The following is a 13,799-nucleotide window of genomic DNA, read 5'->3' as shown; positions in this document are numbered from 1 at the left end:
GGCTAGTTGTTAGCTTTTAGTTATATTGTTGAGTTATGTCCAGAGTTTGCATTATAACGAATCAAGAGAATACAAGCCAGAAAATATGCCCCACTATGTTCGTGTGTTCCTCGAGTGTTCCCGTGCGTTAACCACTGCCTGTGTTACTTTCTTCGACCTAGCATTCCCTTATGTACTTGTGCAATCCAGGGGCCTATATCAACAGTCTAGTTCTCCCACTCCATAGCCACTTCTCTTTGCTGCAAAATGTAACAGGAGAGTGACAAAAATCTGTCACAGTGCAAACTCTGAAGATGTTAGTAGTTCAAATACTGACAAGGGCTACCATCCTTTATCGGTTTCCCTCCTTGCACAGCAGCCGAAATGCTCCTGATCGAACAAAATGTTATTACAGAAAAATCCAACAGCAAGCAAACAACCGAAAGATTCCATGCATGTCACAATTAGATTAGGCCCCCCTCTTAGCTTCGCCTGCCCTGCAGCCATGGGAGTCTAGAGCTATTGATATCATCACCGCATCTAATTACACCACCATGCAGCACATCACAGCAGCTCCATTGCTAAAACAAAACCAAGAGGGGAGGGCAAGCTGAACAAAAAAAATGATCGGCATGGCGCTAGCTGCTGTCTAATTGATGTCCTTCCTAGCATGGCTTGGCACGTCGTCGGCGTTGAGCTGGTGGTGTTCGTCGTTGTCGACTTCGGCGTCTCCGCCTTCGGTGACGACGGACGAGACGTAGCTGGCCACCTCGGAGCTCATGGCGGCCGCCCTCGCTCGGAACTTGTGGCGGCAGCTGTAGCAGGTGACCTGCAGCAGCGTGGCGTCGACCTGGCGCACGGCGTGGTCGCGGAGCGCGTGGGCGCGGCCGAGCTCCACCTGCGCCTGCTGCCGCATGCGCCGGGCGCTAGCCAGCTCCTGCTCGGCCAGCTCCGCCAGCCGCCTCGCATGCGCCTGAGCCTCGTCCGCCGCCGCCTTCTCAGCCATCGCCAGCCGCAGCTGCTCACGGGCCTCATCCTTCAGCTTCGTCGCCGCCGCGGCCGACGGCGCCAGCACGTTGTCCTCGCGTGGGCCTCCGAACCCAATGGACAGCTGCAGCCGCATCGGGTCGGCGCCCAGCGAAGGAACGGCATCAGGCGAGTGCGGCGAAGCGCAGCGCCCGACGGCAGCAGAAGCAGCGCCTCCCCCCGCGCAGCTGCCGCGCGGTGGCATGAGCTGCAACTCCAGGTTGTGGACGCCTGCACGGTCCGACAGCGTCAGAGGCGAGAGCGCGGCCGGATCGAACCGGTGGTACGCAGCGGCTGCCGTGGGGCTCGCCATCGCCGGGCCAGGCCAGGCGGCCGGGCTCGCCACGAGGTCACCGCCACTGGACGGGCTCGCGCTGGAAGCTGTCCGCGACAGCGCGGCCGCGGCATGTAACTGCCGTTGCTGCTGCGACGTGGAGGCGCCGGCCGCCCCACCTCCACCGCTAGCCGGCGACGACGACGTCTCGGCCCGCGGCCGGGCGGCGTTGCACGTGTCCTGGTGCTCGATAAAGCTCTCCACCCTGTAAAACCGACGCATCATATCACACCACGTTACTTCGAACCCAAAAGCGATGTGATACATATCAGGATCATAAACGCGCGTGCGTGTGGGGAGTGTGAAGTGGTGGCTGTATTGTATGTGCGAGCTGAGTGCTATGCAGTATGCCTATGCATCTGCTTGGTTCCAAGGGTGGTTCCGATCCAGACGCTTGGTGACAACAATGCGTGATCGAGAGAAGCCAACAAGACGATCAGGGGGGTCTTGCGATCCTGTCAGGCCGGCGTGAGTTTTCGGGCCGTTTGGTTGGTTCATGGATGGGCATGCATTTAATGGAGCACTGCAAGAGCCAAGCGGAGTAGCTACCCGGCCAGCAGACGCCCATGGCAGCAGAAACAAATGCGAAAAGCAACGGACGTACGTGTACGCGACTACACGTACACTGATACAGGCAGCCATCGGGAATTGTGCATGTCCCTTACCTGCCGTCTTCTCTCTCTCCTCTTGACGGACGCCAAAGGAAGAGAGATAGGAGACGAGGGAGCTAGCTATAGATGAGAGAGATGAGCTCATAAAGGTGTTGAGGCCTGGAAAGGCAGCATGACCCCGCTAAATTTCCCCTAAAAATCATCACGCCTTTCTGGAGTCTGGAGCCCTCATTTTGCCAAATCTTGTAAAGGAATAAAAAAGATTGGACTAATTGTTGTCTAATGGCCGGCCGGTGTTGATCAATGAGTGGTAGACTGATAAATTAAGGGAAGAAAGGAGTACGGCGCGCAGTAGCAGCACGCCGTCGTAGACAGTATGGTGCCCTACCGGGAGAAGACGCGGCCGCAGTCGCAGGTGTGGCCGCGGGTGCCGCAGGTCTTGAGGTGGGCCTTATAGTCGGAGTGGACGGCGTAGGCCTTGGAGCAGCGGGCGCAGGCCCATTGCCGGTGGCCGCTGTGCTTGCGCCGGAAGTGCTTCTTGATGCCGACGAGGTCGCCGAGGGCGTGGGAGGGGTCGTGGTGCAGGCAGCTCGGCTCCGGGCACACGAACACCCGCTTCCGTGCCGCCTCCCCGGCCTCCCGCTTCAGCAGCTTCCATGGCACCTTGTGCCGCCGCCGGTGCATCTGCAGGTTCTGGTCGCGCTGGAACCCCTGCCCGCAGATCTCGCACACGTACCGGTCCGACTCCAGCAGCGTCCGCGGAGACAGTGACACCACCTCCGCGTCAGGGTCTGCTCCGTAGTCCATCCCGCGGCGCCATCGCCATTGTCACGAGACGAGCAAGAGCAATTAAAAAGGTTTTTTTTTTCTTTCTTTATCCACTTACGTGGTGTGTGTGTGTAATTGGATGCATGTTTCTTGAGACAGGCAGGCGCTTACCAGGAGTGCCGGCTGGCCGCCGCTTCTTCTTGGCTCCGGCGGTGCTGGCCGTGGCAATCTGCAGCGACCGGAACGGCTCCGCTGGCGCTGCGGCCCCCTCCGGAGGCGTCACGGCCGTCGGAGCGAAAGAACTCAACATGGTGGCACTCAGGCGCTGCACTTACACCGGCACTTGTACCTCTTGCTGCTAGATCAATCCGTAATGCCACCTCAACCAAATCAAAGCAAATAATTGCTCCCCTCTCTCCTCTCCCGCAAATCTATGTATGTTCTTGCTTGTGATCACAAGCCTGCAGGGCGCGCGATGGGACTGGGCCAATGGAATTGAGATATCTCTATATAAGCGGCCGGCCGGGAGGGGAGGGAGGGAGATCACTGGGATATATGAGCTGGCCAGATGAGAGACAGGGATGAATAAATACAAGGGGGAGAGATGTGAGTACAGCTACGAATTTTGAGAGAGAGGGGGAGGAATCCTTGGAGCAGTGTTGTTTTTTTGGCTTTGCTGCTGCACAGACAACACCAAAGGGGAGAGGGGAGGCAGCTTTCTACCAGCTTTAGGTTCAGCAGCTTTCTTTAGGATTGTATCATGCCCGGGGGGGGGGGGGGGGGGAGGGGGGAGGTTAGGGACGAAGGAGATGGAGTTGGTAGGTGTTTTATTGGTTTCTGGGGTTGATTGTCCAGTGGCTTTGCAATTGCAGCAAAGTAAAGAGGGGTGTGGAGAGAGCTGGGTGTGGTTCTGGGGTTCTGGCTGTGGCTGGACTCCAAATAAATAATAATGGCTTCTTGGAATGTCAGTTCAGTAGAAGAAATGGTGTTGGATGGAAGGTTGATGACAGTTGGTAACTTGGTATGGAAATATTAGCGTACAAAAACAATTGCGTAGGTAATATGACAGTCTAAGTATTAAAGACTTTTTTTATAAATATCAGAGATAGTAGTACATTTTTAAATCGAAGAAACTGACTATTTTATTATGTCGGTGTCTAGTTTTGAAGCCATTGAAATTTTATTACTTTCCCATTACTTTTCACAGTTAATTCAACATCCGACAACTCATATAATATTACATTTTTAAGGTACATTATTGCGGTTTTAGGTGATTGAGAGGTAAGTAATTTTCAGGTGATTAAATCGGAAGCTATATATTTATTATTACAAATTCAAGTAATACTAAAGAGATAATAGCTACAACATTAATATTTTTATGCAGTATTGAGAAATTCGTTTTATATAAAATGGAGGGCGCCGATACCTTGCAGCGCAAAACTGGAACCAATGGAATTACTAGATTAACGCCATTTTTTATATTTTAATTCTAATTAAATTGGTTAATTATTTTTCGTAAGTTATGTAATGTTTTCCAAAAAAAAGTGAATAAAAAACCCAGAATCAGATAAACATACATCTCACGGCTAGTTCAATACCGGGGATGTTCGACAAGGAAAATCAGACAAGTTACAAATAGTTGATCGTGTCGGGTAAAATTGGACAAAAAATATGAATATAAACATTACAACTTACAAGTGAAGATATTGGCCAAGGCACCGATCGAGCTGATGCTAGAAATTAAGGAGAGGAAGAATGGAACTATTCAAGTGCTGCGAGATTGCATTTAGGTTCTGCTATCATTTTCTTTTTTTAAAAACGAAACTATCATTTTCTACGTACATAGAAATTATATGTTTGAGCTTCTTTGTCAGCTTGTCATAAAAGCAGCTAGTAATCTTGAATAGAAATGTGTACAACCATTCCTGCATAATTGGCCACATTTCAACTATACATGACTGTCAAAACTCACGGTATAGGTTTTGGGTTCTGAATAACTTAACCTCTACTACTACTACAGTATACTTCTTCATCTCATAATATTTCCGAAAGTTAAAGTAACATTAATTCACCGTACTAGAGACATTTGTTCCATGCTCCATGACTCATTGACCCTTTCTTCAATCCAGCTGCTGTCTCACAGTAGGGTGTGCATACGTAGTTGTGCAAGCATTTGCTGCTCATAGGGCGTCTACATGGCGCTACTGGTCTGCACCTAGCATAGGCCGAGGTGTAATTCTATTGGATACAAGCGGATATAGCTAATTTTGTATTATATTGTGTATTTTTTAAATCGAAGTTAGACACGGTTAGTGTCAAAAAATTATTTCTTTATCTTATATTATATTCAATTTTTTTTTGAGTTAGACTTAGAGCAAATAGTGTCATTAGCTTTTGGTTAGTCGGATACATAGAATTTTTTTACTTTATTTACATCACCACATAGCATATTATTAAACAATATTAGTGCAATTAAAATAAGCACAAAGAGTGATCATTAAAATATGAAAACAAGAGCATTCAGTATTATTTATCTAAGAATATATAACAATCTATAAATATAATATTTTGTTTTTAAATAAAATCATAATAGACTTTTTCATAACACATAGCATTGTATACTTTTGACAAGTACAGTCATCTTGTATTAATTTTTTCTCATGCCTAAAATTAGGTACATATAATATCCGATAGCCACTGTTTCCAAAGCCTATGATCTAGCTGACTGAAAATATCCTCACCATTTTCACCCCTACCCAGCAGCCAGCTCCCTCGTGCGTAACGCAGCCAGTACAGCGTTACGCTGCATATTTTATAGCCAACGCCTCCCGTTTAGACCATGACGGCCATGTATCGGAGTACCTGAAGGACAGCAGAAGCAGCATTGGCTGCATTGCATACATAAACAAAACAGATTGATATATATATAACCTGTCTATTCTCGATTGAACTGCATGCATGGTGCTTCTTTGTTAATTATTTCATTTTTCTGCCTCGTGATTGGTCTTCTGATTCCCGTCTTAAACATATGCCTTTGTCATGTTTCCTAAAAGGATTCGAAGGTGAGGTCTTGCTTAGCCCATGGGAATGATTGGTTTGGACGCTTATAAGACCAACTGTTTAGTGTGTATAACTTATGTTGAAGGGATCAATTAGAATAAGGTACGCAGCACTACGCAACGCCACTGCCAGTTAAGTAGTGGTACTTCGCTGCTACCTAGGCTCCAAATGGAAGGTTTTATCTGCATGCTCAAACGCTCTCGATTGGCCAAGCATCGTGCGCATGCTGGATTCTTGTTGTATATCTGCATCTTGATTTGAAGGACCGAACAAAACGACTAGAGGGTTGAATAACATAGCCGCTCTTTATTTGTCATTGTACTACTATATACAGCTAGCGTTCGAATTACAGATTTTTAGTTGGACCAGCACTGTGGAGATCCGATTTAGACAATAGTTTGTTTTTATCTTTTCCTTGCTTACATGCATGCTTCTCCTCTCATGTGCTTCGAGAATGCGCAGAAGATCTCGTATCTCAGTGGTGAATGTACAGTAGAAGAATTTTAGAATATATAGATCTACATATTTTCATTCATATCTTCATAGTATATGATAGCAAATGCATCTTCAATTGTGTTTTACTGTGTTTGTACTGCTACTAGGTTTTTCCGAAAGACAAGTAACTAGACCAATCACGCATGCATGTAATTAAATGGATCAGAAATGTATAACAAGCATGCCTACTCACATGCAGTAGCAGTACTATATATCCTGAAACTATTGGTCATCAGGTTAACAAGATTTCTTTAAAAAAAAAGGTTAACAAGATTTTCCAAAGCAACTAGTTAGAAAGCGACTCAGTTATTTGAGTTCATTTCAAAAAGACTCAATTATTTGAGAGATCAAGCAGAGAATTATGAGATTGGTGAGAGAGCTACAGATAAGATACACTGTCACCCAGAATCCGGGCCTCGTGTAATCAATCAGAGATTTTAATTTCGTTTTACAAATTTTATCGTTAAGTGGTGAAAAGATCAGAATTTGTGAAATTTTGTCCTCTGGCCTGTGGGTCTCACATGTGAGTAGAAGAAAATTACAGAATTAGAGATTCCGTTTTCCTTCAAAATTTCACCGAAATTTCGGAGAAAAATTTAATCCCTGTAATCAATTGAGGGTGTATATGATGCCTATTAATTTCATTGTGTTATGTCTCATCATAAGATGAACACTGAAACAACAATCAGCAGCTGTATGAATACACATACAGATACGGTAGCTAGTCACTGATGCCATAACAAAAGGTACAGATCTAGGAAAAGTTGCAAATTTCACCCGGAACAAGCAGTGTCTTACAATGATCCAGGATAAAGATGTTCTTTGGAATTTTGAATTTTGAATTTCCCGGAGGCAATTCCGGATCCCATCTCCGTGTCGGCATGTCGTCGGACTGTCGATCGCCACCATAGTCTAAAGTTCTTCTCCCTGTCGGTCGGCTTCCGCTTGTTGATGGTCCGACAATGCTATTGGGTCCGTTAGTAGGCCGCTAAGAGCCGGAGCTTCATCAGGAGCGTCGCATGGATGGCGGATCACCGGGCTCGGTCCACCTAGAGGCCACTGGTGATCGATCCCTATCCACCTGGGAGTTCATCCAGGTGGCTCGCTTCACCGGATTCTTTGATGAAAATATCTTCCACGCAGAGGAAGGTGCCGACTGGGGGGAGGGAGGGAGGGAGTTCTCCTTGGCCTCATGCATTGTTGAGGCAGTGGCAAAACACCTCGGCAACAACGTGGTTCCCGGAAGGGACTTTCCGCTTAGTGACAGGAGCATGGGAAGAGTTGCGGTTGGCTGTTGCGGACATGGCGAGGTCCCCTCCCCAAATGTCAGCCGCAATAATCAGTGGTTCTGGGGGATTTTCTTTTAAGTGACAAATTGAGGTAGACATTTAGTGTGCAGAAATCTAGTAAGACTGATTCCATGTTGGCTTATCAATATTCAGATCAAGCTTCCAAGGAAATTACGGCAATTACGGCAGGTGATCATGGTCAACACGACCGAAGGAGGAAAGACATTTTTTGGGGCCAATTGCAAGAGGCAAGTTTCCAATGGTGCAAAACCACCTGCCTTCGGCAATGTTCCTATGCCTCCACAATCAACTAAGGTCCAGTCGCAACTTAGTTGTTTTCCTCCTAGTCTTTCTCCCTCCTTCACACAGGAGGTCATGTCTAGCCATGGTGTCGGCTCCAACTCTTGTGCCGGTGGTCAGGGCCAGGGACATGTCAATGCTCCTGGTGGCGCCCACAAAAGTGTTGTTACTGGGAACCGAATGGGAGGACAGGGTAATACCAATCTCGATACTTCACTGGACAGCCTGTCGCCAGCAAGTCCCTCCCCTTTAGATGACATGGTCTGATCACGCTAGTGTGCCTAGGAACACCAGTGTTCCAGTTGCTTGCTGACATCAATGTGGTGGGCAATCTTGGCAGGTTTAGGGCGCAAGCCAGACCTGGCTCTGGTCATGGTGCACATTTGGCACAGGCCCCCTAGCCCGTCCTCCTTCAAGGGGGTGCCATGGCATTGGTCTTTGCACAAGTAGACAAGGCACAACCCTGGTAGAGATCAAAACCCTTCGAAGACGTCGGAAGTGGGCAGCTCCGCTTGGTCCGGCGTGATTGCCTTCCCTAAACCCGCACCTTCAGTTTTCGAGGCAAAGGACAACAAGAAAAAACCAAAGATGGTGTACTGCTTCTATTGTAAGGCAAAGGGGCACTCAATGGAGGTGTGTGATGCTGTGCTTTATTGTGTTATTTGTAACAAGCATGACGACCACCTTTCAGCCAAGTACCCGATCCTAAAACTACCGAAACCGAATGCATTGATGTTTGGCTTTGGTGGTGACAAACTAGGTTTTTTCCAAGTTCTTCTAGCAGGACACTTTGGAGTCAACCTCTAGGTACCGCGTTTGGCTTTGGTAAAGGTGAAATGTAATCAATTATCTGCAGAGGTTATTCAGAATGAATTTCAACAAAGGATTCGCTTCGACTAAGAACTGAGAGGTTGTTCCACATGGAGTGGATAGCTATCTTGTGGCTTTTCTGAATTCGGATGAGCTAAGCAAGATGGTGGATGCCGAATTCTAACTCAAAGAACACAGGGCCACTATCTCTATTAGAGAGTGGAAATCATCCGAGGAGTCGAGTCCCATGTTCCACCTTGACTCAGTTTGGGTGCTACTTTAGGAATTCCCCCAGTGTTCTAACATTTTATTTGGCAATCTGGGCTATTTCTACGGTGATTGGTGCACCAATGGATATAGGCATGCATTGCCTATGGACCCGTGGCATCGTTCGGGTCCAGATAGATCTTATGGATGCCAATTTGTTACCAACTAAATCAGATCTGGTCTAACAATACCTTAAACCCCACTTTTGAGAAATTAGACCAAGTCTTAATGTCTACTGAGTGGGAGGTAAAATACCCATTGGCCAATGTCCATGCTCTGGAGCGAAAGAAAGTGTATAACCACACTCCCATTTTATTGGATATTGGTGATTCAGTTCCTCCAGTGGGTCATAAACACTTCAACCTCGAATTAGGATTGCTGAATCGGGAGGGGTTCATAGACAGAGTACGGTACATTTGGAACCAACCATCATAAGGACAGACTCCCACACAAAGATAGATAAAAAAACTTAGCTCGCTAAGGTGATACCTTAGAGTTTGTGCAAAACACACTAGCGGGACTTATAAAAAAGAAAATAATAAACTCCCGGCAATTATCAACAATTTGGATAAGATATAAAAAACATGTAACTTAACCGATATAGAGATTGACATTAAGAACAAATTAAATGAAAATTAGTAAAAAAATTCTGAGAAGAGAAAACAAAATGGTACCAATGTTCCAAAATTGATGATGTCCTCAGAGGAGACAACAACACACTTTTTTTTGTCCATATAGTTGCAAATGGCAAACATAGGAAACAACGAATCTTCGGCTTGGATCAAGACGAAGGAAGAATTGAGGGGGAACCTCAGATAAATTGATATGCGACAAATTACTATAAGGATTTATTTGGCCTGCCTGAGTACAATCATTTTTCATGTGAGAGTCATGGACAGACAACATCACTCAGGTAACAGAGAAAATGATATTCTAACATCCCCATTCTCGAAAAATGAAGTACAAAATGCGGTTTTCCAAATGAAACATAATATATTCCCAGGCCCTAATGGCTTTCCAATGGAATTTTACCAGATATTCTGGGACGTCATCAAAGATGATCTGAAGGCAATGTTTCATGAATTGCACTCTGGGAACTTACACCTACATAGACTAAACTTTGGGAAAATTACTCTAATACCAAAATTGAAATATGCTTGCAGAATACAACAATATAGACCCATATGTTTGTTGAACAGAAGCTTCAAAATATTCACAGAGGTGGCTATTGACCGTGTAAACAGTGTCGCTGACAAAATTATCTGACCAACGCAAACTACGTTCATGAAGGGTTATAACATCCCCGAAGGAGTGGTCATTTTGCATGAGACTATACACAAACTTCATAGGAAAAAGATGAATGTGGTTCTTCTGAAAATAGATTTTGAGAAGGCATACAACAAAGTGAAATGGCCATTTTTGCTACAGACCCTATGTATGAAAGGTTTCTCACCTAAGTGGTACTTATGGGTAGAAACTTATATTACTGGGGAAGTGTAGTAGTTAAAGTAAATGAAGAAACTGGTCGGTATTTCCAAACAACAAAGGTTTACGACAAGGAGACCCACTCTCTCTGATTCTATTTAATATTATCATAGACATGTAGTAGTCTTAATTGAGAGAGCCAAAAGCGACAAAAAAATTATAGGTGTTGTGCTCCACCTAGTAGATAATGGGCTTTCAATCCTTAAATATACTAATGACACAATCCTTTTTATGGACCATGACAAAGAAAAAGCGAAAAACTTAAAGCTTATGCTATGCAGCTTTGAACAACTTTCTGGTCTAAAAATAAATTTTCACAAAACCGAACTATTCTTCTTTTGCGAGAGGAAGGATCAAGGCTGATCAATATATGGATATATTTGGATGTGCTAAGGGTGAGCTACCCCTACGCTATCTAGGGATCTCAATACATTACTGTAAGTTAAGAAATATAGACTGGAAAACAGTTGAAGAATGTTTTGAAAAAAGGCTAAGTAGCCGGAAGGGAAAATACTTAACAATAGGGGGCAGACTCATCCTTCTGAACTCAGTTCTGAGCAATCTTCCAGCATACATGATGTCATTTTCCTTAATTCTAAGAGGGGTTCTAAAAATACTTAACTACTCTCGACCCAGGTTTTACTAGCAAAGTACAAATACCACTTGGCTAAATGAAAATTCATGTGACAACCCAAAGAACCAGGAGGTTTAGGGATTCTGGACCTGGACATCAAAACACTGCTCTCCTCTGCAAATGGTTGTACAAACTTCTCACTGAAGAGGGGGTGTGGCAAGACCTCCTTCGAAACAAATATCTGGGATATAAACCACTTATTCAAGTGGAGGGAAAATCAAGTGATTCACACTTTTAGTCTGACTTAATGAAAGTAAAGCATATCATGTTCTGGTATGGCTCCTTTCATATTATGGATGGGTCAAAAATCAAATTTTGGGAAGACAGTTGGTTAGGCAATTTACCGTTAAGAGACCAATACCCATAACTATATAACATAGTTCCAAAAAAAAAACATGATGGCTACCGGTTTACAAGATTTTCCACCAAAAGTCACCTTCAGAAGGGACCTGATTGAAAACAAATCTTGTGGAATGATCTCCTTTCTTGCCTTACAAGTATTAACTTGACCAAAGAATGAGATGAATTTCAATGGAACTTAAACCAATTGGAAAGTTTCTCTATGCACTCTATAGAGCCCTTGTTCATATCGTCAACCTATCCAATATAAACAGATGTGGAAACTAAGATTACCATTGAAAATTAAGATTTTTCTTTGGTAGTAACGCAAAGGTGTGCTACTAACAAAGGATAATCTAATTAAAATAAAATAGCAAAGCAATCAGAAGTGTTGCTTTTATCACAAACTAGAGACAATTAAGAATCTCTTCTTTGAGTGTCGCTTCGCTCGTTCCACATGGTTTATAGTACATGTGGCAAACCACGAAGTGCACCAAATATGTTTGAAACTTGGTTACGTGGTCTTAGTAAAAATTTGAAAGCTAATATCTTGGTGATGACGGCCTCCTTTTGTTGGTCGATGTGGTTATGCAAGAACGATATTGCCTTTAACAAAAGAAAATATACTTTCTTTTGTAGGTTACTTTTACTTGTACACATTTGCTCCTTATGTGGTCAGTGATGCAACGAGAGCAACATCGTCAGCTTACTGCATTTGGATGTGCACACTTGGAGCGAGCGGCCAGGGAGCTCTTTACCCGATTTGGGTGGCGCTCTAATCTTTGTATTGGAGCTCCACCACCATAAACGACTCTTTGAAGACATGTTCTGTTTTGTTTTAGCTTTGCTCTTGTTTTCTTTGTTTCTTTTATTTGGATGTGTGCATTCTTATACAGAAGCCGGGGGTGAACTCTTGTGCGTTATATCATCTTGATGTGACTATGAGAGTTAATAAAGCTTCCTTTTTTCTAAAAAACATGTCAAAGAACAGATCAACATGAGTTTCAACTGTCTTTTTTAGATGCTATCTTTTGATTGACCATGTCTGTGTTTGCATGAGGTAGAAAGTCACTAGATGAAAGACAGACAAAGAAGACACTACATAAGTGATGGGTACGACTCATCACTTATATAGTCTTAGGTTAGAATCGAATCATGACCTATCACTTATGACAGCTCATCAGTGACGGGTCATAAAGTTACCCGTCACTAATGATATTAGTGATCGGTGAAGTTATGACCCGTCACTAATGACCAACTCATCAGTGATGGATTATTCTAGGCTAGTCATTAGTGATGGGTCTCCTTAAACCAGTCATAAGTGACAGATGATGTTACAACATGTCACTGATGACAAGTCATAAGTGACGGATCATGTTATGACCTGTCACCAATGACTTAGCTCTGTTATTAGAGCTAGCCAGGTACTATTTTTTTTACTTAATTTACCCAACTAAAAACTAAATGTATTATGTTGATCTGAAAAATATTATGTAGAAAGGTTATAATCATACTATAGCTGAATATTTACGCATAAAAGAACAAATATAAACACTAAAATTATAACCATGCTATAGCTAAGATTCAAACCAAAGAGGTATGAGACTACAACTATTTACAGAAAAATACATCAACAAGTTACAACTTATGTTTAGCCTATTTCATGAATTTCTATTCATACGTTGAACAAAACTGGTATAGGGTATGACAGCATAGTAGACACAATCATGATCGATGACCCGTCACTGATAATCTTTATAAATGATTAGTCATTATTATAACTCATTACTAGTATGGTCATTAATAACATATCATAATCCGTTATGATAACTAACCATTAATAATACGTTCAAAGTGATGAATGTCAGATCCGTCACTTACAACGGTTATCAACTGGTATGGAAGACTTTTTCTATCAACTGGTATGGAAGACTTTTTCTCACGTGGTGAGTGCTAACGAGTTAGAGCCAAACAATGCTAACCACTGTCTATGACGCATAACGGGATACAGAGAGCCGGTTGGATTGCTTTCTAGAGGTTTGCACATGGGGACAAATGTTGCATTGTTAGGCTAAGGAATTATGTGGGGCCTCTCATGCATGCTTTGTAACTGTATCCGGACCGGAGCACTACAGAAGCTTTGGAGAAGATCAATACAGGGGAGAAAAAACAAGGAGGGAATCAGGAAATGATCTCATCCAACTGCAGAACATCCCCTTTGATGATGTGATTAATTCATTGGCCCTATGGGCCTCACTGATAGATTAAAAATGCACTCACAGTAGTTCAACAAGGCCTCAGTTAGTTGGTGATAGGGCCCAGCTGCCAGTGTATGTATTACCTCCGTTTTTGAGTAACTATCCAAAGTTTGATTAACAATATTTTTAAAATACTTAGTTCCG

At 43.9% G+C, this 13,799-nt stretch overlaps 1 protein-coding gene across 1 annotated transcript; it reads right to left on the bottom strand.

Annotated features, from left to right (window-relative positions):
• Positions 1–378: 378 nt before the first annotated feature.
• On the bottom strand, positions 379–3,496 carry LOC133899144 (protein indeterminate-domain 16-like). The gene is made up of 3 exons (XM_062340097.1): positions 2,890–3,496; positions 2,339–2,741; positions 379–1,544 (listed from the first exon to the last, which is right to left on the bottom strand). The coding sequence occupies exons 1-3, from the start codon at positions 3,026–3,028 to the stop codon at positions 629–631; spliced, it is 1,458 nt and encodes a 485-aa protein (XP_062196081.1). The 5' UTR covers positions 3,029–3,496; the 3' UTR covers positions 379–628.
• Positions 3,497–13,799: the final 10,303 nt, after the last annotated feature.

This window comes from Phragmites australis, chromosome 18 (genome assembly GCF_958298935.1).
Source record: "Phragmites australis chromosome 18, lpPhrAust1.1, whole genome shotgun sequence".
NCBI lineage: Eukaryota > Viridiplantae > Streptophyta > Magnoliopsida > Poales > Poaceae > Phragmites > Phragmites australis.
This window is presented reverse-complemented; position numbering and strand designations above follow the sequence as displayed.

Bases quoted from the DNA above. Each gene is read 5' to 3' on its own strand.
- LOC133899144 (XM_062340097.1), bottom strand. From the start codon at position 3,028: ATGTTGAGTTCTTTCGCTCCGACGGCCGTGACGCCTCCGGAGGGGGCC. The intron at 2,742-2,889 runs GTAAGCGCCTGC...ACTACGGAGCAG, and splicing joins GCGGCCAGCCGGCACTCCTG to ACCCTGACGCGGAGGTGGTG. The intron at 1,545-2,338 runs GTAGGGCACCAT...TCGGTTTTACAG, and splicing joins TGCGGCCGCGTCTTCTCCCG to GGTGGAGAGCTTTATCGAGC.